The sequence below is a fragment of the Pygocentrus nattereri genome, chromosome 16 (assembly GCF_015220715.1).
Source record: "Pygocentrus nattereri isolate fPygNat1 chromosome 16, fPygNat1.pri, whole genome shotgun sequence".
NCBI lineage: Eukaryota > Metazoa > Chordata > Actinopteri > Characiformes > Serrasalmidae > Pygocentrus > Pygocentrus nattereri.
The window spans coordinates 15618023-15644587 of record NC_051226.1 but is presented as its reverse complement, the minus strand read 5'-3'; the positions used below and the strand labels follow the sequence as shown (position 1 = coordinate 15644587).

The 26565-nt window shown below is 37.8% G+C and overlaps 2 protein-coding genes across 5 annotated transcripts in view; both read right to left on the bottom strand.

Annotated features, from left to right (window-relative positions):
- myo7ab (myosin VIIAb) overlaps positions 1 to 16409 on the bottom strand; it is a 49526-nt gene extending 33117 nt beyond the window's left edge. For 2 of the 3 annotated variants that reach the window (XM_017718920.2, XM_017718923.2), the window contains exons 1-9: positions 16344 to 16409; positions 16114 to 16246; positions 7126 to 7188; positions 6747 to 6860; positions 5624 to 5776; positions 3434 to 3618; positions 2993 to 3114; positions 1412 to 1554; positions 420 to 533 (exon numbers count right to left, since the gene is read on the bottom strand). In XM_017718920.2, the coding sequence (XP_017574409.1) occupies positions 420 to 533; positions 1412 to 1554; positions 2993 to 3114; positions 3434 to 3618; positions 5624 to 5776; positions 6747 to 6860; positions 7126 to 7143 (849 nt within the window). In that variant the 5' untranslated portion in view covers positions 7144 to 7188; positions 16114 to 16246; positions 16344 to 16409. Of the gene's footprint in view, positions 1 to 419; positions 534 to 1411; positions 1555 to 2992; positions 3115 to 3433; positions 3619 to 5623; positions 5777 to 6746; positions 6861 to 7125; positions 7189 to 16113; positions 16320 to 16343 lie in introns of those variants that run through there. The other variant, XM_017718922.2, reaches the window with a different exon arrangement.
- A 6324-nt stretch (positions 16410 to 22733) lies between these two features.
- capn5b (calpain 5b) overlaps positions 22734 to 26565 on the bottom strand; it is a 41857-nt gene continuing 38025 nt past the window's right edge. The window contains exon 13 of one of the 2 annotated variants that reach the window (XM_017718915.2): positions 22734 to 26356. In XM_017718915.2, the coding sequence (XP_017574404.1) occupies positions 26174 to 26356 (183 nt within the window). In that variant the 3' untranslated portion in view covers positions 22734 to 26173. The remainder of the gene's footprint in view (positions 26357 to 26565) is intronic. The other variant, XM_017718916.2, reaches the window with a different exon arrangement.

Below are 26565 nucleotides of genomic sequence, written 5' to 3'. Positions count from 1 at the left end.
TGCCCACAGGACACTGTTGGCTGGATATTTTTGGTTGGTGGAGTTTAAAAGCTCCAGCAGCATTGCTGTGTGTGATTCGCTCATACCAGCACAACACATACCACCATGTCAGTGTTACTGCAGTGCTGAGAATGATCCATCACCCAAATAATACCTACTCTGTGGGGCTCCTGACCATTGAAGAACAGGGTAAAAGGTATAAAGTATGCAATAAAACAGATGGACTACAGTCTATAATTATAGGACTACAAAGTGCACCTGTATGGTAAGTGGAGCTGATAAAATGCACAATGATTGTAGATACAAGGGGGCGCGTATAATGAAATGGCCAGTTGATGTATAACTAATACCAGTTGATGTATAATGTAATATACATGTTAAGGCTGAAATGGTGCTTTATTTTGAATGCAGTCTCTCACCATGGTCAGGTAGTTGTAGTCTGTAGCCAGGCCGAGTCCAAGTTTAGTCTTCTGGTCTGGGCTCATGCCCTTCAGCATGCAGTAGAATATGTGGTAGTTTCTCTCATCTGGAGCCTGTAAAACAACAGCATTTCTGAACTTATGAGAAACCTCCTGATCTACAGCCTAATACTGACTAGAACACTGCCATAAACAGCCTGCAATGAAAAATTAAATGTGATGAATGTGCATAGGTATGTGTATGAGTTCCACATGAAAAATAACTAATATTAACACAATTACTGCTAAAAGTAAGTAAACAGAAAGACAATTTCATGTTGATAAAATGTAATATTTTGTGCATTTTATACACATTTAAGTAATGCAAAGGCAATACATTGCTTTTTCGATGTAGTCACAAGTTATATTAAAGAGCCCATACTCTACACTTTCCTTGCATTTTCTTTTCTTCCACAGAGGTCCAGTGAAAATGTTTGTGTGGTTTGATGAAGCAAAATACAGTAATACACATGACCATTTTCCACCCCCTCTTTAGCTCTAAAAAAAAACCAAAACGCTCTGTTTTTGTTACTGTGCCTTTTAGACTGACATCTGAAAAGTATCTCTGTTTATAATGGCTGACTTGTGTTTTGCCTCATTCAAAGGGAAGTCCAGGCTCAAACCCTCCTTATAACTTCAGAGGTTGAGCTAAACTGGGGTGGGTGGAAAAGATGGATAAAGAAATTTGCAGATGCTTTTTTTTTTGTGAAATCACAAACACAATGAATTCAGAACAGGCAATTTTGAAGCTTAATTTCTATGTATGGATGGCACAGACTCAGGGAATCATGCATTTTCTTTAGTAGTGTTATATACTACAAACTACACATTCAAAAATAAAATATAAATATACTTTATATTATATACATAATATATTCCTGTGAGATAAAAAAGAATTATGCAGATATAAACTATGGCCTGGTTGCCCAAATACCTTGTCCAGCTTCTCTTACCTGTCTGCAAACTCTTGACTTCTCCAGCAGGTACTGCTCTATCTTAGCCCCCTCAATAGCCCCCCTCTTGTTGAAGTGAATATCAATGTATTTCCCAAATCGGCTGGAGTTGTCATTGCGTATTGTCTTAGCATTGCCGAACGCTGCATGAACAAGAAAAATTCCCATTAAAATGGAATTAATTCACAAACATTTCTCTTATCACTTCACCAAAGACTCACAGAGAATGGCTTTGTTAATGTGTTTAATATGATAAAATAGCTTCGCTCTAGAATACAGAGTCACTGATGTACAGTGGACCAGCTTCATAGTTTGGTTTGAAGAAAAAACAGTGTTTGAAGTTCAGATGAGTTTTGTTAAGCATCTGTCACAGACACTGCTAGCATGTCAGATGGGAGTCCTACTGAGAACTGAAGCCTGCTAATGAATTCCCCTCAGCACTACAGAAGAATCCCCTCCCATATGGTTGAACTCCATTAGCAAGAGCTGTGAGCAGCAGGTGAGGTGTCATATTAGAAGAACAGAGCAAATCCTTGAATAATTCCCCATCATGAAATTTACCCAGGAGGCCAAACTGACATGCTGACTACTGGTTTAGCCCTGTAAAACAAATATTTCATTGTTCTGTAACCTCATCTCTACCTTCTGTGTAGTTGCTTACTATGGCCAATAATAGAAGCCACTGGGCAGTGGCTAAATTTCTGCCAGTAATCTTTATGTAAAATATATATTTCTGCAGAAGACTAATCTGTGAATCAGTATAATGAGTTCTTTTGGAAATGGGACTAGTTTTTCAGAGGGAAGAATTTATGATACTATATTACCAATGTAGTGGTGTGGGTGGAATATGAAAAGCAACATTTATATATTTATATATGTATATATATATCATATATATATTTATGAACGGCATACAGCATACAATATTTTATAATGCAAATGATATGTATTGACAGAAAGGCTCTTAAACTAAAGTGACAGTTTTCCATTTATAACACATTAAGAAGGGTGGTTATGAAGTGTCATTCCCAGGTAGGCTGAGGCCTAGTTAAGGACCCCATATATCAGTTCTATGAAAGATTCAGATGTTCTGAAGTTAGGGTTAGTGCTAACTTTTATGCATATTGTCACTATTCAAATAATCCCTACGTTATGTCGATTTAGACTTTTCTACATCATTTGAACATGACAGTTGTTCTTTGTATTGTGGGAAATTTGAATGATGAACAGGCCAAAAGAAATCCTCTAAGAATAAAAGAGCTTACTATTCTGGAGATACATATTTTCCTTCAGACAGTAACAATATATTCCCATATCATTTTAGTTTGAGGGTTTCTTTTGTACTACTAGTATACAGTGTCCTTTATGACACAATCTGTGTTATATATTACTTCAGAAGGCCTAATGATTAGGTTGAAAAACACAGTGTTGTTGCAGGCTTATTCAGATATAACTACTCAATAACTACTATCAAAGTAATATGAGTATTATACAGTGATAAGGGTCAGGAACCAAGGCCCCTTTGGGATTAGGGAGCTAACAGATTCCATCAAAACACTGTGAAAAAGAGATCACTCCTACCTTCTAGGATAGGATTGGCCTCCAGAACCTGCTGCTCAATCCAGGAGTGCTGTCCGCTAATAGCAGCCATAAACTGCAAGATCAGCTTAGTGCTCTCAGTCTTCCCTGCTCCAGACTCGCCACTGGAGAACAATACACATTACCCAATAACTCAAAAGCACATCTCACAAACAGTGAGTTTACAGGACAGGGCAAAACAGTTATTGTACTATGTGAATATAAGGAGATTTTATTCCAACCTAAAATCATGACATTTTCACATGTAAAGGGCAGCTGCTGTGTTCTAATGATATAGAAAAATAACTATTTAAAAAATAGAGTGTATACAACAATATGTTGTTAAACATTCACACACACACAGATGCAACACACAAGACTAAGTCCTATTATACATAGATTTTAGAGGCCATAGATTCATTCAAATGTATTTGTAGCTGTAACCTGATGATGCAGCACTGGTCCTTGTTGTGCCTCTGCATGTTGAAGTAGCAGTTATCAGCAATGCCAAAGATGTGCGGAGGCATTTCTCCAATCTTCTTATTAGTATAGAGGCGAATGTGGTCTACTGTGTAGATGGGCAGCAGCTGGTAGGGGTTTACTGCCACCAGGATTGATCCCGTGTATGTCTGAAATACCAAAGATTAACAACAATATTTCATTTCTGTTGTAAAATAGCTCAGAAACAGAAAACATTAACATTTCCAAGGCCTGCTTCTCTAAATTTTATTGGCCCATTCTCTGTTTCATTGGTCGATCCATTCTATTGTTCATAAAGGGTAAAGGGCAACTGGCACTTTTGAATTGAGTTGAAATGAAAAAAACAAGAAATTCATTTTAGAAATGAAGCCACAGCTTAGACAGAGACATTTTTCCATGACCCATCCATAAACAGCATTCAGCTTCAACGCTAAAATGTACACATCAGTTCTTTGTTTTGACAGACTTGCCATTAGATTAGATTAGAAACAGTAATTTAATTGTTTCACCTCATTGAGTTTTGCTCAATTCACAGTAAATAGAAACATTAGGACACTGGTATGTTTAAGTGTAATTAGTTTGTATTTGTTTTCAGTGTATTTCACAAAATATGGATCCAGAATGATGACACGTACCTGCAACAGTGGTATGAAAAAGTTTGGGCACCTCAGTCAAATTACATGTTTTGTTCATCTCTTTAAGTGAAAATAAGTAAAAATCTTCTGCATATTTTAATGCACAACCACTGACTATGTTAAAAAAATGTGGCCTGTGCAAAAGTTACAGCATATTTTATGTTTTCAGTTTTCCCTAATAGGTTAAACTCAGAAAACAAACTGTGCACCAGATTAAACAACTGTATAATCACACCATGTGACTGCTATCAACATTTGCCATTAAATACCTGTCTGCTCTGTATTCACAACACACCACATCATATGATCTGCAAGAGGCCTCAGCCATGAGCAAATTCTATGCAATAACTGTCTAACCAGTCCAGACAGCTTTTAGATACATGGAACTGAAGAAGTATGTGAAGAGAAGAAGTATACTCTGTGAATTCCCATAAATGAACATGGCTTATTGATAATGCTGAGCAATGATGTCATACGTTTTTGCTCAAAACCTTTCATGTTAAATAATTTAAATTATATAAACCCAAAACCATTCAGTGTTTCACATACAAAGATAAATTAAATTATAAACATATAATTATCCACTTTGCAATCACGCCTCACTGTGATTTGACCACAACATTGTAAATAAGATGCATTCTGGCCACTCATTTTATCCTAACAGTGCTCTCAATGCTCTACAGCCTTCTCAGATATGGAATCGTCTGCAGCTCCATTTATCATCTCTAAAAATCTCTTTATTTTATTATATATTCCTATAAATTATTTGAAGGCTATAAAGTTGCACAGAGCCACCATTATATCAGAATCAAGGCTCTGAAAACAATTACAACCTTGTGTAGCATAAACAGTAAGAGCATTTGAAGAGGGTTTCCAGAAAACAGGCATTCACTAACAGCCTTAGCATAAGATAAGTATTTTCAATCACTGCCAGCTGATTCAATCATAGCACAGCTCAAACTTCTCTATGACTTTGTCAGACTCTCTGTGCCCTCAATCATGCATTCTAGCAGTGAAAATGGCTGAAGGGGATTTGCTGATGAGCCAAGAGAAAAAGGTCATATTTTAGCAAAGCAATCTGATCTGAGCACCCTCCAAAACAACGACAACCAAACAAAGCTATTCCATTTAAGTGGCCAGAACAAATCCTGCAGAATAACTCTGATGCAGATGAAAAGCAAAGTTACAGCTCAAACTCAATGCAGTGTGCAAAGAATACATAGTTTTTATTTTTATTGCTATGTGGGTCTCATATCTATGCACAAGATGGAATTAAGACAAATTGGCTTTCAAAAATAATGAAAAGCGTTCAGGAGGCAGGGAATATCCATTAGTAGGACTTTAACTGAATAATTAAATAAACTGAATTTGAAGTAATTAAATATTACTTATTAAATAAGCATGCATGATTTTAGAGCTAATTAAGTCATCGACTCTCAAAAGAACAGAGTAAAACATGAACAAATGTAAAGCTGTGAAAAAAAGGCTAATTTTGTGTTAGAGTGTCCTGGATACTCACATATATGACACTCTCATTGTAGCGGATGAAGAGGTTTCTGAGGATACCCTCCTCATTCAGGTCCCCCAGCTGAATCATGTCCTCCACACCATGGATGGAGGCGGGGTGCATGGGCTTTATGTTAGTGGCATTCTGAGGGGAGATCCAGTGCTCCTGTACAGGGGGAGGGTTAAAACACTTTACTTGACTTTGCCCCATCACCTGTGACTCTGACATGCCTAAGCTTCTTGCACCAGGTTAGGTTACAGTTACAGTTGAGGTACTAATTTTAAACCTATCTGAGGAAACTCGTGTTAAAAATAGAAATGTTAAGTGAACATTATTCATGTATCAGGAGGACAATGATCATTTCTGCTGAGTAAGGGCTTTTACATTTCTATGCTATATTTTTCCAGACTGCTGTATGTTTTTTGGTAATTCTCATTTTTATGATCTTTCAGTTCTATGGCTGAAGGTCTGTCTACATTGGCATGTCATTTGCTTCTTTATCTTTTTCAGATAAAAAAGCAGCAGGAGTGCTATGAAGGAGTGGAACACAGTGGTAAATAGTGTGAACAGGTCAAGGCTGCAGAGCCCAGTATGAGACTGGGTCACTGTATTAAAGGGAGGAATAATGGCACTGCCCTCCCAGCTGGAAAAATTATGCCATGCCACTGGCTTTATCTACCAGAAACAATCATATTTCATTTTTAATTATTTAAATAATTAATTGTTTTTTTCCATTTTTTTATTGTTCAGAATAAACTGATGATGAAATTATGTAGATGTCCTCTGTTCTGATTGGCTCTGTATTTGCATCTGGCTGAAATGTACAGAACAAAGTGTTACACTTGGGCTTAAATCATCAGGGATATTTGAAAAAGATAAACCTAATGTGCAAGCTATACTGCTGTGGGCTGAATGGGTGGCCAATTGTAAATGTGCTCATAGTTGTAACATCATAACCATCATAACAAGAAAGGCTGTTTTTGCAGCCTAGTTTCCATATATGGACTGTATGAACGGGAGAGCAGATACTGTACATCAAGTGTATTTATTTCAAAAGAATGAGGAAAATTCAATTTTATTTCAAAAGAATGAGGAAAATTCAATTTTAATGATCTAGCAGCTTTTAAACACTCACATGGCCCTCATCATCCACAACTAGGATCTGGCCTGAGTCACAGAGCTTGACCACAGCTCCAAGTGGAACATCAAACTCGTGGCCTCTCTTGGGATCCAACCAGACATAGTCTCCCTGTAGGGAAAGCCGGTAAACAAGCAAGGAATCAGCAAAAGACCTCAGCAAGCCTTACTGGGTCAGTAATGTAACAATAATAATTAGGTAATGCACCAGACAAGACCCAGTACAGGGAGGCAAATCCCAGAGAAGAGTATGTTTGCCAGAACTCGCTGGGAGTCATTCTTATTGGACAGTACAATGCCTCTAGGGCATACAGCACTGAGACTCCTTTCACAGTGTGGCCTGGTGTCATTTCACCTACAGAGTGATGGAGGCCCACCTGTTGCAGAATGACCATGTTTCTGGTTTATTTCTTGACATTAGAAGCCACCATGTGAAGATCCTGTATAAAGTAAAGGATTCATGATTAGGAGAGTAATACAAAAATACGGTATCATATAAACATACAAAGGTACCAAAAAGATGCTAATCTGCAGATGACATATGTGGATGTAAATATCTTAAATACTTTGTGCACAGTAGTGTGCAGAAATCAAATAATACCCTGATTATTCAGTATTAGTTTGCCCACTGTTTGCCCTTCCATTCTTTTCAAGAGTCTTGCTTTCAGTTTTTCTAAGAAATCTGCAGGGATTCAGTGATGTTGAGTTCTGGATGTGCAATCCAGATGAGCAAATTTTCTTTTCTTCTACTTCTTTTCTCAGTAAAGGCTTCTTGACAGTTACACATCTTTCAAGACTCGTAGTGTTGAATTGTCTTCTCACACTGGAAAGATGGACAGAAACGCCTGTGGATTTTGTCAGATCTGAAGCAATGAAAACTTTGAATACTGTTTATCTGATGGTGACAGTTTTGGTCCACCAGGTCTTGCAAAGTTAGATGTTCAATCTTCTTTTTATTTCGGAATAGTTTTATTAACTCTAATTTTGGAAAACCCTCTGTTTTTAGTTGTTTTCCATTGTCTTTACATAAGTGCATTATCTTGTAATCTAATTTCCCAAAAATATATCCTGAAAAATTAAGAACATGTAATTAATGGCTGTTTTGACTGAAAATGAAATGAACAAAGTTAATGAAGAATGAATGTAGTAATGCATATGTGAAAGATAAGGCACATTGAGAAGAAAGAGAAGAAAAGAACAAGAGAGAAACAACTTTCTGTGTTTGACAAATCAGCCTAGATTTATGTATCTGAAGAAACAAGTGCAGGTATTTTTATAAGAGATTATGTCTGCTGCCAACAAGGCCTCTTACAAAAGGGCTTATTCTGCCACATGTAGGACAAACAAAATCAGACATTGACCCCACATGGACTCACTCCAGCAATGAATCAGAGAAACAGGGGTAAATTTAGAACAAAACAATGCAGGTTCATTACATACAGAATTTCTTCTGCTTCTACTGTGAACAAATCATGAATGTAGTAAGGAAATGCCTGGTTCCAGTTTACTAATTGCTAATGTGCAACGTCAGCAACCACAGTGAGTCAAATGTTTATGATGTCTCTATAAAATGCCGTCTTAAACAATCAACTGTCATAGGCACACAGATGGTACAATAAGAAGATCGATTGTCCCTTTCAGCAAAACAAATCCTAAAATGTCTGAGCTGAAGTTAAATCCCACTTTAATTAGAAGGAATTAAAGAACATAAATTGCTAAAGATTTCAGTTCCTGGAAAGTAGCAGCACACACATATGCTTGTTGTCAAAGCCCATTACTGAAACAGATTACTGCAGCTTCTCCTGGGTGTGGAGTAGGCTGGCCGTGGGTAATATTTCTGTAGATGCACAAATGCTGTAGATGTTTCCTGTTGTGAAATTTATGAGTATTAGTGGCTCTGCTGTAATGCATCCCTCCCCAGTGTCAGTGGCTATATGTGCTGTTGCAGGATTGAGATCAGCAGGAAAAGGCTTTTTCAGGAGGGATGGATATAACTACAGCCAGCGTGCTGCTGTATGGCCTGAAATGTACTGAACTAACAAGCAGTCATTCACACCTAATGGAGCAATAGATAGATGCAGTAGGCAACAGGCCTGGAGGTGTTTTCCATGTGTCTCTAGTATGCAGGCATTGCTTTGGTAATCATGATAATGCTTATTTGGGACCATCCCTGAAAAATGAACTCTTCAATTTAGTTAAAAAACTGAAGGCAACAGTTTGATGTTTTTTTTTGTGTAAACCTGTTTTATTTTTTTGAGTGATCATTTCACATCAAGTAAATTAGTTTGCAGTTCTAGTTAAATCTAGTTTAAAGTTAAAGTTAGCAAAGTACCTGGCTATGAACATACCTTACTGTAGCTGGAAGAACTTTGCTGCCATTCATTTTGCGCTGAATTGAGAATCATTGCAATGAGGATTGGCAGTCAGGATTGGTTGACATCAATTGTTGTATGATATATTTGCATTAGGCACACCGAGCGACACCGATGAACAAAAACTATATAAAATTGTGAACACGACAAATAACCTATCAAAATTTAGTTTAAGGCTGGAATATCTTTTGAACTGCATTTACTATGTTGTTAACTCAAAAAATATGAGAACCATGTCAATCTGCTTAATTAAGTATTTGATAGAACAAATGAAGGTCCTTGAATTATAATTCTTTGACTTATTTGAGTATTATTTTCTTTCTGGTGTAAGGTCTCACAAACTTAAGTTTCCATTCTTTATCTCCACAGTCTAACTTCTGTTCTATTTTAACCCTCCCAGCAAGACACCATGGTAATCCATACAAAGTTGGCAACAGAATTAGACAGGATGATTGCTGGTTGAACAGCCCTCATTAAAACACAGGGCTGCCGCCTCTAACAGCCTCAGACTCGGCTGCCGTGAATTACAACCAGTAGCCCACGACATCTCAATTAATTCAAACAAGCACTGTTTATAATATACCCATAGTGTGGATATGCCATCTTATCACTCTGTAATATAATGTAAATAACATTGGGCTATGTATCCTAACACCCTGCACATATGTACAGAATTGTGCAAATGTCAGAGACCACCCTTTCATTTATTTATTTTATTTTGTACATGTATTATGTCCAGTGAAAACTGTCAGTAAGAAATGTGCCTGTATCAGGAAAAGAAGCAGAAAATATACTTAACAGAAAATTACACAGAAGCCCCAACATATCAGTATAATATCTCTTTATTGATGTCATGCATCCCTCTGGTTCAGACTCACCCAGGGACTCCATTTCCCAGAACCCTCTGGCAGATCACATGACTGAACCTCTGTTCTACTTTCTACACCAGAAATATCTCCTTTAGCAATTGTAGATGCATATTAGATAGAAATCTGCAAGGCAGCTAGGTGTGTTGGAGGCTTTTGTGTTTTTGTCTGTTACATTGTCCTGTTTTTTCTGAAAATGAAAATGTCACTGAAAATGAATGTCAACATCCGCTTTGACTGGAAATTCAATAAATCAAAAGGTGGGCTCTGACTTTTGCATTATTTACATCTTTTTCGCTCTTTTTATACATTGGATCATGTTAATGTATTTATACATTGGATGTAAATATCATTGTCTATGCTTTTTTATTTTACAGTAGCTAATATTGATATTTGCAACATACTTTGTGAAATAAAATGTATTCTGATTCTTAGAAATTCATTTTAAATAGACGACTGTGCAACTGTGTGATTCCTGCTTTTGAGTACATTACAGGCCTTGGCATTGAGGAACAATCGCTGGCCTGTTCTTTCTCACCTCTAAACAGCTGTGTAACCAGATACAGCAATAACACTGGAATCACCCAACCAGAACCTCTAATCCCCAGAGGAGCGCTGCTATTCTACCCACCATGTACAGTGCACTTCAAACCCACATGGCTATGAACTGGCAAGGACAAAACACTTCTCTCAATGAAGATTTTAACAGGCTAATAGGATAAGAGCCTGTAGTTTAGCATTAGCCACCAGACTGTGCCAAAAAGTAGCCAGCAGAAGCAAAATGCCAGAAAGAAGGGTATGGATTAGGCCCAGCATGAATGGGGAGATATGTGGCTGCCCCCCATGACTCTGAATAAAATAGGAGTGCATTGAATTTACCTCATTCAAATGTGTTCATGAATGAAACGTATTACATAAGCACAACCAGCATCTTTCAGTTTAATTCTTTCGGCAATAACTGTGTTAATGTATGTATTTTCTGTGTACGCAACAATGAGTCTTGTCAGTTGGATAAATAAAGGTAATGAGTAGTTTGTGGCAGACAGCTTAACTGACCCCGTACTCTGTGTAATTGGCTTGCAGACTGGCTGGGTCAAAAGGATAGTTGAGGTCTGTGGTCAATGCATTGAAGTGCAGCACTGATGCTGATAACTATCAATAATCTTTTCCCTATAAGACCCTTCTTCACGTCTTTGAATCAATTAGGAAATCTTCAACCCTAAAACACAATGAGAAAAGCAATGCACTGAACTTACTCAATTCAGATATGTGCAGCATTTCCACATTAATAGTATGTATTACTTTCAGCAATATTTAAGTTGCCTGTAATATACTTTACTGATGTGGATTTTATCTACACGTGAATCAAGTAAATTCAGTGCATTACTTTCTTCAGGGCCGATCTGAAAAGCGAATGATGTTAAAGAATGTGAATTACATAGCAATACAGTAAATGCTAAAATTCACTTTACTAAGCAAAATAAGCAACCAGGCTGCCCTCACATTTTATAACACGTTCATAGAAAGTAAATAAATAATACTTTACTTTGTATAAAGAGTCATTTTAAATGATCTCGAAATCTTAAGGCAGCCTGGTTACTTACCTGACGGGCTTTAGTGGGACACGTGGCAGTAGGACAGTGGTGACTGACGTGACCGACACTGTCAGGAGCTTGTACAGGTAATCTCTTTCTTCTCTTTGTTTAGCACTCTTAGCGCAGCTGCTGGGAGACGTTAATTGAAACACACAGCACAGAGCCACTGACTGAACACTCGGCTACTCCACTTCCAAATGCAAGGCCACATAAGCAACGCAATCACCTCTAATCAACATTTATCCATCAAAAGAACAGACTCAGAGCTTCAGGAGCCACTGAACTATTTAAAGTCTTCGGCCAGCCCAGACAATTTCTCAAAACTATCTCTCTAGGCAGTATGTTTTACTTTAAAAAAACACTAAATAGCACTAGAATAAATATAAATAAACAAAATAGTTTTATTTGGTTTCTGCCTTTCTCTTTAATGCACTCCAGTTATTACATTGATTTTTAAAATTCCATCATCAGCACTGCCGATTGAATTTGATGAAATATTGATTACTCTGTAAAAAATGTCAGCTCAACCTAAATTATTAAGACAACTTGCTTCACAGCTTTTTTGACGTTACATAACTTGAGGGCTCTGATAAACAGTCAATCCTTTTCACTTCTTTGTTAATGAGTGGCTAAAGCACAGTGAGAGGTTTGGAGACTGTTAAGCCAACTCACTGAAAGACATCAAATCAGAATGTATTACATTAAAAAAAAAAAAAAAAAAAAAAAAAAAAAAATATATATATATATATATATATATATATATATATATGTGCATTAATGTTAGAGTTTTCTGAACAAATGAAATGAAGATTCTTTACCAAATAAAGGATCTTTTTCTTGTATTTTATTTTCCCTTATGATGTTTGTGCGTTTGTGAGAAAATTATTTCTACATGGCTTGTGTCCAGCCTTGGCCACGCAGAACCAATTTTTATCCCTCAGAATTAAACAGGATGTTTTTTGTTAATATGATAATATATAAATGACCTCTGTCCTGATTGGCTGCCCTCTATTGTGCTTTCTTCAATAAGCAGTCCAGGCTCAAGCACTAGTTATAACGTCAGTCTAAACTGCTTTATGCTGAACAGACAGCTGTGTAAACACATTGTTTTCAGTGATGTCGCAAAAACAAATTCAAAACGTCAGTGCGAATCATCATCCTGACGTGTACCCTGAACAGGTGGATATATGTAAATGCTTTGGTTTTCATGACATCAGAAAAATAATGGATTCAAATCTGGCTGTTTTTCTTTTTTGCAGCTTCATTTCCATGTGTTCACTGTATGGACAAGGAAATGAACGTTATGTTCGGGAAACTTTAACAATGCTTACATACAGCATCAGTGAGCCTTCTGAAGGATTCCTTGAACTGTATGTTCAAGTCAAAACCATTGAGGAACATTTATCTATTAGAGTGCACTGCTCTAATCAGCTTATTGCATCACTGTAAACTAGCAGATTGGCAGAAAACTTCTACAGCAACATAACATCTTCTAAGACACAACATTTTCTAAGACAGGCCTAGATTTTCTGTGCTCTTCATCTTTGTCTCAGTGTAGTGTCTGTGTAGTCTCTGTGAAGTATCTGTGTACTGTCTATGTAGTCTCTGTGCAGTGTATATGTAGTGTCTGTATCGCATCCGTGGGTTAACAGCAGCATCACCTCCCCCAATTGAGGTCAGCTGGTCAGGTGAGGGGAGGGGAGTGGGACAGAGACTGGGGTTGCCTTTAGGAGATTACACAGATTCCTCTAGCTAAGCCCGTTGCTTAGGCAAACTGTAATTTACATATTCCTGTCGACTAATTTTCCTATTTCAGCCCTGTGGTGTTCCTCCTCACTGTTTTACAGCTTTTACCTGATCATTTTCCTGTCTCATAGGGAAACGCTGTAAACGCTGGTGCAAACCAACTGAGCTGATCTGGATGCTATATGTCAGAGTTCAGTGAGAATGCAGCTCAAAAGCAGCTGAGTGCAATGCAATCTGGAAGACAGTTTGTGACATAGGCTGAGACATATGGCATATCATGTGCTGTCCTCACAGTATGCCAGTAAGAAGATTACCCTGAGCTAATGATACTTAAACATAAAGTTTGATGTGATGAAAAGGGGATAATGCTGGGTAGATACTAAGACTATAGACCTGGCTCACATTTATGAGCACGTATGGATCCTCTAAGTTTTCCTAATAATTCACCCCTACTGATATTTCTCCGATAAAAAATCACTAGTAGTTTGCTGATGTCTCAGTAGCTAGCTAAATTTCATGCTCCATGGTGCATGAAATGGTGCATTTAAGGTGAAAATTCAAACAAAAAGCTTGCAAATAGCTGACTTTAGCATCATATCACTGAATAATTAGGGGTTGGATAATAATAAATAATTGTCACATCCTCCCTTTGAAGGCATATGATTCCCTAAAGTTAACTAAAGCCCAGCAGTGAGGTTGCTGAACTTTACCCTCCTCTGCTATCACTGCAGACTGGCAGAGTCGACTGCAGAGCACTGCTAGTAGACTGTTAATGAAGTAATGCTCTTCTTTATTTGAGGAATGTTTCCCATTCATAGGGAAAGATTTCAACCATTACCCCTTGTAGTTCCAAGGGGCAAGATGACACTTGAAAATAAGGGTGAGGGGTAAAAATAAGAAATGGGATTAGGACATACAGTATTGATACTTAGCCTCTCTGGTCTTAAGGCAAACTGTCCAAATTGAGTGATTTTGACTTTGAATACTATTTTATTGTGAATTGTATTATATTATATTGTAATATAAGTGAATTGTATTATATTCCCTCTGTTCTCAATTTACAAGTCAACAGCTATAGTGCCAAGGGGTCAACAGCCAGCTTTGTGTTTCTAGAACTTATAGGACCAGAAAATTGAAAATGCCTATTTAACCTTAAAGGGCTCATATCCAAAGGTCTTACTATTACTATGATGGTAGCAGGAGCAACAAATAGATATGGTTAAGGACCCTTATGTTGATATTCTGATGTTGATCTATGATGCACAAAACCACGCCAAAGCTTTGTCCTAAAAAGGCAGTTAAAGTTTTAACATCTCTCTGCTCTGAGCCTTCAAACAAAAGCTGCTAATCTTGAGCTGCCAAACAAGGTCATTTTTTGGGTTAGAGATTACGGGGACCAAAGTGAAACCTATTGAAAAGAATTTGCATCAACCATACCACAGAAGTAGCTGGACGTAGACCACAGTAGTGTCACCAGACATGCACTGAATGATGATTGTTTTTTGCTTTACTGCTTTGCAAACCAAAAGACTGACACAAATAATCAGATTTACCAGAATAAAACTTCAGGGTTGCTGAGCTCTTGTATAAACATTTGAGCAAAAGCCACTAATATTCCTCACACACTTCCAGGACACTGTGTTTTATAACCTGTCATCTGCTACTGGCCAAGACCCGCTAAATGCGCACAAATCCTGTGCTGCTCCCGAATGCCGCAGCCAGTGTCTCAGACGGTGCCAAGAGATTAATGACTGGAGTAGCAGCACCACCACTCTGAACCATCACACTGCCACTTCCACAGTGTCTCCCAGCTGTGCAAGGACCTGTTACTGCTAGATCTATGCCAAATCATCAATGTGTCTCTTAATTAAACACTTTCTCTTCTGTGATATTGAGCAAGGAACAAATGGCAAGGAACAATTGGGATTGGGGCTCTACTGTACATACAACTGATTTTTTTAATTCTAGCAGATTTCAAATATTCAATTTCTATCTGATCACAGCTTTCTAGGAAGTAAACATGCTGTTTTCTGGTGCTTGCTGATCTGAAAAAGGTGTATAAACCCTAATCTAAACCCTTAAAAATGATCATTTAGTTCTAGAAACATGACAACTCAAAAGAGTAACTGTTTAAATGTATTTTTTTGTTGTTATGATTAAGAATCTATTCTTTTTAACCCTTTAAAATCACAGGCTTATTACACACTTATTATTGAGTAGCTATAGTAACTTCAATGCAAACTACCCGATTGCTTCCCGATTTTAACTTTCTAATATATAAACATGCTGGTTTTCTGTCTTTTCATCTCAAGTCAACAGTGTATATATGTCTTCTACACTCTTAAAAGGGTGTTCTTTTAACTCCTAATGCCTAAACATTTTAAAAAGAGGGTTATTTGATTAAGAAAATGGTTAAATGTAGAACCATGACAATTCAAAAGAACTAACTGAATGTTTCTGTGATTCTTTGCATGACAGCATGGGTCTTTTCCATGATGGACAACCTGTTATGTACAGCAAAGTATTTGCCGTATATTGCAGAAACCAAACTGTATACTTTTGACTTTCATTTAACCATCATACAGCAGCAGAGCAGCCAAATAAATAATTACCCAAACAACAATAAACACATATTAGACCTTTTTTACGTCAGCAAAAGGGTCCCTTGTTGAGGCCTGGTGGAGCATGCTAGAGCAGAAAACAGCAGTAAGAGGCTTTGAGTAAAGCCCTGAGAGAGCATGCGGTGCCCTCGTACCGCTAAGCCCTTCGTCTGAACCTTTACTTACCTCTCAGAGACTGAGGAATTCACCTTTTCTTACTTCACTTTGCCTCCTTTCTTCCTCCCAACCCTTCAGGTAAGTCCAAAGACTCGGCTCAGTTTGAAGAAGCAGAAGAAAAGCAGGAATAAACATCAGCAGCCTGGAAAACAATACACTTGTCTATACATTCTGCATGTTCCTGCACCCTCCTAAGACTTTCTATATGTTTATATGTGGGACTGTTGGTCTGGAACTACCTGTAGCTGAGATGCTGGGTCAGGCAGTAGCAGCCAGTCAGTGACGCCCTCCCTCATTCACTCTCATGATCCTACTTAGAGAGGAGGCTGGGCTTATGGAGCACATGCAGGAGGACTGAGGAAGGGAGGGAGGTAGGGAGGGGGCTTAAACAAAGGTCTGCTGGTCACTTCAGCCGATACGGCTCAGCGAATAGCCCACAGTCAAAACTTTCAAACCACATGTCTCTCTCCCCCTGTGCTCTCTCTTTCCTTCTCTGTCTTTGTGTTGTGCATGGAAAAAGGTCAAGGTTCTGTGTCTAAAAATGGACCTGGGTGTGTCTGATACAAACCATGAACAATTTGTTTAGGCAAATGGCAAGAAGCTGACGTACAGGACAACATCACAAAGACAGTGAAAGCCATACAGAACGAAACAAGACATGCAGGAAAGTGAACTGAACTTGATTATTTGAATTACACTACAACCTATACAGGTTCCTGAAAGGCCATTGGCTTGGATACACTTTGTAGGAAGAACATTTATTTGCTTAACATTATGTGAAGGTTCTTTTAACATCAGAAAGGTTCTTCACACTTGAACAGCTTTTTTATAAAAACTCACTCAAACTCTCTTTGAGGCAGTGGTTCTCAAAGTGGGATCTGAGGACACCCAGAAGTAGCAACATCAGACAAATGTCTCACAGTCAGGCCACACCATTTAGTGAGGAGGACAATGAATCTAGAGCAAAAGCAAAAATATTTAAAAAGTGCAATGACAAAAAAAAAATGAAGTTTAGTGTTACTGACAAAATGACAGGAAGCTTCAGCACGTAATACGTCTCAGGGTCCATGAAGCCAACTAAGCTACAGTGACTGGTAACAAAACGCTTGATTATAACAGTAAAACAAAAGTATTTTTCAAATAGAAAAATTCACAACATCAAAGGCAGTGTTGAGAGATTCTGATTTTGTAGATCAGTGAATTGCTAAAGGCATAAAGACACAGCTAATTAGGAAGAGCTCCTGTTCATAAATAAATATGGTACATATATGCCACTGAACACTTCGATTGTAGGCACAAATTAAATAGTAGGGGTCCAGTTTGTAAATGCAAAGCACTTTAGAGACCAGGTTTGTTTGTTGTCTCTCTCTCTCTCCTTCAATCACTGTCAGCAGGCTAAAAAATCTCCACAAGTGCCCCATTCAAACACTTTTTAATGCTTCATAAGAACATTGCTTCGCATCAATAAGTATGTTTTAACACCTCAAAAAGTTTGGGACTATAGGCTATGGCACCAGGAATGTTTCCATTTTTTCATCCAACTTCAGAGGAAACATTTAACCTCTTTCTCCAATATTTAAGTTCTTAAATGTGTTCTTGAGAAAGGCCCTAAGAAAAAGTCTACGTCAGACTCATAACGTGTTCTTAAACCGCAAACTTGTGCTCTTGAGTGTGCGTAGATTATGTTCTCACCTAAGAACAAATTTCAAATAAGAAAACACTGGTGAATGTTAAAGATTTTATGAAAACCGCTTAAGTGGGTTTTGAGAAGAAATTTCTTCTTAATTACAGTTGGTGAATGAGGTCCAATGTTTCTGAATAATTGAAATGTGAAAATAACTGACAACATATTAGTAGGGGAGGGCGGGGGGTGCATTAGTGGAAATTGAGGTTAATGTAACAGGTTTCCCTCACACACCTTTTATAACATACATCAACATGGTGGAGACGTACAGCAGGACTGAGGAGATGAGTGAGTTTTGTAAAAGAACGTTGCCATTCTTTTACAGATGGAGATGTCCAGAAAAGGCTACAGCCTTTCTAAATGGAAAGAAAAACTTAAATTTCTCCAGTTTGACATCTCATGTAATAGTTCTAATAAAATACATTTAAAAAATGAAATTAATTGAAATGAAATTAAATATTCTTATCAGTAAGTTATGGAGGGACTCAGGCCAAAGGTACACAAGTTGTGATCTACACAAAATTAGAGGTAAAAACATCAAAGACCACTAAACTGATGCAACAATTTTTTGCAGGGAATTCCATGCAAGTGGAAAATACCCAAAGTGCGACATTAGAAGAAAACATCAAAGAAAGATTTTTAATATTTTATTTCAAAGTCATGCCACAAGTTGACATAAAATACAAAATAGAGAAAATAAATAATTCAAGAGTAAATATGAAATAACCACAGTGTAACCCAGGAGAGACTGGAAATAACACACAACAACAAATAAATAAATAAATAAATAAATAAAACCCAAAAAAACAAAACACACCTCTAAACGTACATAAGATACAGCTTTCCAAACTCATACAATCAGTAAACGTACAGTAATCTGTTTTGTCGAACACAAAATCCAATGAATAGATTACAAAAGATTAAACAAAGGTGTATAAAATGTCGATAAAAGATACCTCTTATAAAGTTCTCAGTATCTGCTACCATATATAGAATGTCATCATGCAAGAGAGTATTTTATGTGTCAGTTTCAAGTTCAACATCAGCAGAAAAATACAAGAGTATCACAAGCTCATTATGTCTGATCCATATCAAAAAGGAAAAAAAATGAAAGAAAACGACAGAGCAAGAAGTAGAAGTCACACTCTCTACAAGCATTCACTGACTTTTTTAAGGCTGTGCTGCATTGTGATGCCTGGAGAATCAAACATGGCACATCACTGTTCATGATGGGTTATGTCAGGTTAGAGCACACAGTAGTTTTCCAGTTTTGAACAGTACATGCAGCAGTGCAGGCCGGCCAGACAGAGATAGAGAGCAGAGTGCTGTCATTCATCAGAAGCTGACAGAAACACTCAGAAACGGCATTCTGGCATCTTAGAATCATGGTGGTGGAATGATGAATGCTTAAAAAGGATCTTTTGTTTTGCACTTACAAACTGCTGAAAATATGCAATAATATAGGTTGGCATACACAGTAATACATGATACCTTGGATAGAAATTTAAAAATAAAGGTGCTAAAAAGAGTTTCTTGGAGAGATACCTTAGAAGAACCACTTTGGGTTACCTAACCTTTTCATGGTTGATTCTTTAAAAAAATCACATGGCATGGGAGTGTAAAGAACTGTTTTAAAGTTCTAGGAATTTGAACAACATTGTGGTTCTAGACCAATTAAAGATTTTTCCTAAAGCCAAAAAAACATTTAGCAACCTTTATTTTTAACAGTGAAGGAAAATACAACATTATGAACATCCATGAAACTGGATGTCATTGCAGGCCATTCCAAATATATCTGTTACTGCCACTTTCATACATTCAAGCTGGGCAAACAGCATACAAATGACCAGATTACTGTCTACCATAAATAATACATGCAATATAAGCTTTACACTTGCATATGGAAGCAGCAGCAACATCTATATTTTCACACATGACACATGCTGCTGTGGTGCATCTGCAGTTCAGTCTGAGAGCTTCATGACATGAAACGTATCGTTCGGATCTCAATGAACGTTTTGCACTGGAGAACAGTCTGGTTTTATTTTGGTACAGTAGGCTTGTTCTGGAACATGGGCATGCACAGAGCTGAATCAAACATCTCCCAGTGTGTCAGCTGAGTGTGAATACGCATTCCTCAATGTGTGCAGCAACTGGAATGCTTCTGGCATGGCTGGACACTGGGACGAAAACAGTCAGATTGTTTGCTTTGCGCACTAAACTGTTTGGCAAGATAGACACAAAATACAGCTAAAAACATATTCAAGGCTCAATCCAAAATGGCACATTATAACCTTCGTAATGTTTAAACTGAAACAGAAAAACCTGAAGTGGAAGTGTAGATGAGAAAACAAAGGTGGTTCCCAATGCTTCACTACAAAAAACACAGCTTTCCACTGAAACCATAGAGACACTTTGGGATTAGTGCAAAACTGCACCTATGTAACATTTCCAGGGCTCAAACAAATTTTTGTTAAGATTAAAAAACTAATTGACAATATTGGACAATTTATTTGAATATGCTGTATTTATAATATAATGTATAATATAAAATAGTATAACATATGATATAACAATTTACAATATATAGTATCATTTAAAAGTTAACTTCAGTAGTTTTAGTTCAACAGTACTTTACAGGGTGATATGATTGCCTAATCCCTATTATCAAATTTCTAAATACAAACAAATAGCAGATAGTGGCTCACATTGATCAAGCATCTCACAGTAAGAGCACTGATCTCAGATCAGGTCATGGAATTTTATTCATTGTCAGGTAAAAAGCAAAAGCTGATCCAAGAAGTTTGATAATTGTGGGATACCATCCTACTGGGGGCAGAGCTTGATTTCTGGTTTGCGTTCAGTAGCTCTTATTTTTCTTATTTTTATCAACACTTCTAACAAAGAAGAGTTTGTAACATGTTGACCTTCATGATCATATTAAAGGGTAGGCTTGCTTGCACCAGTTCAGTCTGATTAGAAAAGTGATACAGGACTGATGACTGTTAAGATTTTCTGTAAACTGGCAGGGAGCACGGACTTTGTTCACAAAGCATGTAAAGGTGGCCCAAATCCGAACTTTTTCTTCATATGTGACACAGATGTGTGTCAGTGGAAATAGCATGAAATGCACTGAATCTGACATTTTCAGTCCCCATTTGAGACGTTTTCATATGCCGTACTGAAATTCGATACATATCGGATCTGCAGAAATGCGGCTCAGTCTGAACAGCCAGATCAGAATTCATGTGATTTTTACGCCAATCTATTTGACATTTGTCATAATTTTGCACTGCTGAGACCCCATAAACATTTGGGATGATATTTATGTACAAAAAAAGAGAAGAGATTTCGAAAGAAATGGCTGAACGTGGTTGTAGGAGACTGAGGCTGCAGCATCAAAGAATGGTTAAAAGTCTCAAAGCATAGTTAAAAGAATCAGAGGACATGACACAAAGAAGTAACCGTGCCCTTTTTACAGTGAGCTCCAACACAATCTGGGTGATAAGCCCAGCTGTCTGCCATCAGAACTTCATGATGGCTTTTGTGATGAAACTGAAACCTCCAGGAGCAACTGGTGTTCATTGGCAGTCATGATTGTTTACCTCTGGATGAGCACGCCACATGAAGCAACGTGAAACAATGCTCTTTTGCATGGGTCAGTTCAGGAACACAATCTGTTCAGATTAATGTCACATACAGGTTACATTTAAAAGATACTGTGAGCAGCCAAACAAAAAAATTTGGTGAGAAAATCAGAATTGGGCCATTTTTACCTGCTGTATGAATGTAGCCTATAATCACATTAGAGCTGTTTATTGTTATATCAACTTTTTGTAAAAATTGGAAATGTTTTCAATACTGAATAAATCTGTGAACATGTAATAATGACCCATTTTAATATCAGAGTGCCTTTGCCAGTGTTAAGCTGCAATAGAAGGGCAGCTGTTACCCATTTGCTGTCGACTCAAATTCCACTGATTTGACTGATTTGATTTGATTTAATTTGATTATTAGACCCCACTCAGAGTCTCTCTCATGTCTATAATCAGAGAGATTCACTCTATTGACATGTAACTTAAATCAATAAGAACTTGCCCTGGTCTGTGGAGCAGATTATATGAAGCAATTGAGAGAGAGATACTGAAACACTGCTGGGTTGGCTTAAGCTTTTCGATTTAGGTTGTATAAATAAAAAAGTGGACGAAGGGAAAACTCTTTCCTGAATGAAGTCACATTGTCTCTGGCTCTCTGGCTTCGCTATGCCCCATTATGCCCAGGGCTAATCTGCTTGGCATGAACATCTCCCCTGCTCTTGACATCCAACACTTGTAATCTGCTTGGCACTGCAATGCTTAACCTAGTAATCTAAACCCTCCTCTTTCTCACAGCACACAAGCCTTCAGACTTTGGGAGAAGGTCACAGTGTGCTCATTCAGGTAAATCATAATGTCCTTATTCATAACAATGCAGACTCGACTTTAGTACACACTCTTTCATCACCTGATAGCGCAGACTGTAAACACAGTGACTATAACACTTATAATTTTGTAATTCTCTTTTTGGAACTTATAATTCTTTGTTTTATGTAAACAAAAAGTAAACAAAAAAACTTAAGACAACATGAAAAGTGTTACACGTTTGACAATAAATGCCCTCTTTTAAGCAAATGAAAAAACAAAAAGTGCCTGAAATTAATCAAATATGATCTGATACAATGAGCAGTCAGCTGTTTTGAGCTACAGCTCAATCCGAAAACATCTTGCAAAGAACTGTATTGTCCCTGTCCAAAAAAAAGAATCTCCAAATTTCATGATGAATGGGCCAATAGAAATGCTCCAAAATGATCTGGAACAAATTCTCGTTACATTAGATTACATTAAATATTAAATAGTGTTTTGCCCTCTCCTGTAAAGTTATCCTCTTCCAAATACATGTATGTTTGTTTTTTTAGTTTTTTTTTTGGACAGCGACAATGTCCATCATAACAGAACAGAAGAGACTGAATCCAACCTAAATACATTAAAATACAGGGTCCATAGCAACTGAAGTCTTTGCAATACATTAACTGGTAATGGGGGTTTATAAACAGGCTTGTAGCGGTTCTTGGTAAAACAGCACACTAGCCATTGGAAAAGACACAAAATTGGTGATGATGTCCACCAAAGTGTCTGTAAGTATGTTGTTCAAGTGAGAAAATCTCCAAACATTCCAGTGCAGCGTCCCCTAGTGGAGTGGAAGAACAGTTCTAAGAGGATCCACATCATGGCACATGCTGTTTGGCAGGAGCTGAAGAAATCAAAATCCTCAGCTATAACACATACACCCCCCCCACACACACACACACACCCACACACACATACACACATCTTGTTACTGTCCCATGATCCTTGGGGTCAGAGTCAAAAGGGGATCTTTCAAAAATTCAGCATACTTCTATTACTGAGATGTAAACAAACGTATTCAGGATGGTTTGGTGTGAAATGGTACATTCTAGACAGATTTATATGACTCACATTTCTTTTGATAGTGGTGGTGATAGGAACCAGGCATCACAATGACTACAGTGCAATATAGCAATTTTATATACTATTCAAAACCACCAGAGAACATGTCTTCTGAGCTTTTACGGATCACTCAAGAGTTCAGACTAAGCTAGAGTAAAGTGGACTAAACTCTTTTTGCTTTGAGCGACTCTGTACTTTAATTATGTTTACTATATTAATATTACTATATCAATACTATACTATGCAAATTTTAAGCATCACTCAAAAGGCTAGTCGGTACATGACTAGTTCACAAAGCTTTGAACAGTTGTAAACATAAAATCATAACATTTTCTATTAAAACACAAAAAAGTTACCTTAACTGCAGAAAATACTTGTGTCGGTAGTGATAATTCTTAAGGTTACACACTGTTTTCCAGAGTTTAGGGCATATTTACTTACAATACAATGTGATCTAACTGCTCACCATGTGGCCATGAGGGACAGGGATGCAGCCTGACCTTCTGTTCTAAAATGCAGGGGTGTGGCTAAAATAATGGACTAATACTTCATGTGTTTCAGTAGTGAAATGAAAATGTGGGACAGCAAATTCTGAATAAAGTTTTTGTATTAACAAAAAGTTGATAGACCTAAATTCAAGTTCACTTTAAAAGAACAACACTGACACAAAAAATATATTTAAAAAATGTAATATGATTTGCACTAGTTGTAATTTAGGGGTTAGGGTTAAGGGATTTCCAGCCCTAACCCCTAAAAATAAATGCTAATTTTTTTTTTATTTAGTTAGCTTAATACTACTATGGTCCTTATATGATGTAATGGTGAAATAGTCATACAATAAAGGGAAAAGGTTTTCTTGGGTCCTATTTTCCCTTAGAATGCACAGCCTGGACCGCTCTTGGATTTAAAAAAATATCTCAAAATGACAGACAAAATGACACATCTCAAAATGACAGAATTGTGTGTTTTCATAACCATATAATGTAAACACTTCCAGAGGCTCCTATAATAAACAGCTGGATAGATCTAGTGAATGAAATATATATTATGGAAAAAATAACTTCCTCACTCCGCTAACAAATGAATAAATTTGTTAAGTCTTGGTCGAAGTGGGTTACTTATATAAACCCTTTACGACCACATTTCATGGAAGTATCCAATGAGTAAGAATTACTGTTTGTGATACTATGTTGTTGTACCAAATTGATAAATATATTTTGAAAGTTACCATATAATTTCATGTTTAGGTATCTACTTCTGACATTTGTTTATGTATCTATGTACTTCCCCACTTGCGATACCGTTTGTATATTGCTCCCTGACTGAGTGTATATAGTTGGCAGTTGTTTTTTTTTCTTCATTGTAGTTGATTGTTTTAAAAATGTAAAAAAAAAAGTGGAGAAGTGATTGTCTCTCAAAATAAAGAATTCATATAATGTAAGAACTTTGTGAGGTACTACTTAAAAAAATTTAACTCTTCAGACATCTGGTTCCTTTCACCACCATTGCGAACAATTGAATAAGTTGGTATGTTCCTCTAGGATCAAGCATTTCACATCCAAACCACTCGGAATGTCCTTATTTACATCTTAACGATTTAATAATGCAGAAATTTTAAAGCATCTGTGAAATTCCCCTTTAAGCATACATGCAGAGTGCACCTCCATGTGTGTCACAAGGACTGTTCTCTGCTTTCAAGCACTGCTGGCATTGAGTCCACCCTCTATCTAAGAGTCCTTTAAGCATGTCTGAGGGCGTCGTTCAGCACAGGCGGACACATTCACACACAAACCAAACAGGCATATCTGTTAAAACTGCCGTCACTGTCCTCAGGCAGTGGCGTTACCATGGAGATGACATGGCAGAGAGGCTGGGTGGGCCTTTGGTCCCCGGAGGCGGCTGGTTGTGGCTGAACTCCTCTCCGTGCTCCAGCAGCCTCTGCTTTTCACCCCTTGTTGCTAAGCTACTTTAAGCATGCTGCTGCACATCCAAAGAGCATCCAGTGAAAGTGACGTTTAAGAGCCCACACGACAGGCAGGAACTCTCAAACAAAGAGTCTTCTGTGAACAGTTAGTGTTCAGGATGTCAGTTTTTTTTTTGTTGTTTTTGGTTCTTTATTGGTAATGACACTCAGAAGATGTCCAGATCTTGAACTAGCCAAGGCCTCTAACAAAGACTGACCAGCAAAGGCCATTAGCAAAGACCATTGGCTAAAACTGATGAGATCTTGCAGTAGCCAAGGCCACTGGTCAAGATTAACAAGATTTTGTCCTGGTTGAGGCCACCAGCCAAGGTGACTGATGAGATCTTGTACTTGCCAAGGCCACAGGCTAAAACTGACCAGATCTTGCCCTGGTTGAGGCCACTAGTCAAGGTAAATAATCATATCTTGCAAACGCCAAGGCCACAGGCTAAAACCAACCAGATCTTGCCCTGGCTGAGGTCTCTGTAAATAGCCTCTTCTTCAAGTTCTTTATCCTGGAGGAGATGATGAAGGTTGATCATCATCTTGAATGTTCTTCATCATGATCCTAAACAGGTGGAGGATGCCTGACTGTAAGGAACGAGGGAAGGAGAGATGGAGAGAAAGGACTTCTGCTGAGGTCATTTGGCAATGGAAACCTGCGGCTAATCAACTGATGAAGACTCCACGAGGTTCTAATACCGAGACTATCTCAGCTGCTCATGCAAGACTAATGCATAGCCCTTACGCATACTATCAAAGCATGAAAGAATGTGAGCGCTGTGAAATGATACAGGCAGGCAGGAAAATGAGGGACAGTAAATGAATTCACTGTGGACAGCTAACAAGGGACAGTGACAGAGAAAGAGAGGATAAAGGGGAAAGGGCAGGGGTAGGGTTGCAGTCATTAAGTGGTCAGATATTGGTTAAAGTGGTGCAGGTGATCAATCGCACTGTCAGCGTGCCTGGGAGGTCGTTATCTTGGCGACTGCCCTTGTCTCTCAGATGGACTGTGTGCTGCTCCTGCCGGTCATTAGGGTCACTGAAGAGGGTCACCTGACCCAGGAAGGTGTCAACAATCACATTCTTATTGTAGATCTACCATCATCATGGGCCAATCAGGAAAAAAGGCGATGAAAAGAGAGAAATAGAGACAGAAATCAGCACTGCAAGCCAATGGAAAGAGATTTTAAGGGCCGCAGATAACGAAGCGGAAGAGAAAGGGCTAAGAATAGAGGTGTGAAACTGATGTGAATGTGGCCTTTTAATTGCAGCAATTTTGAAATGTTAAAATGGTTCAGTTGTGA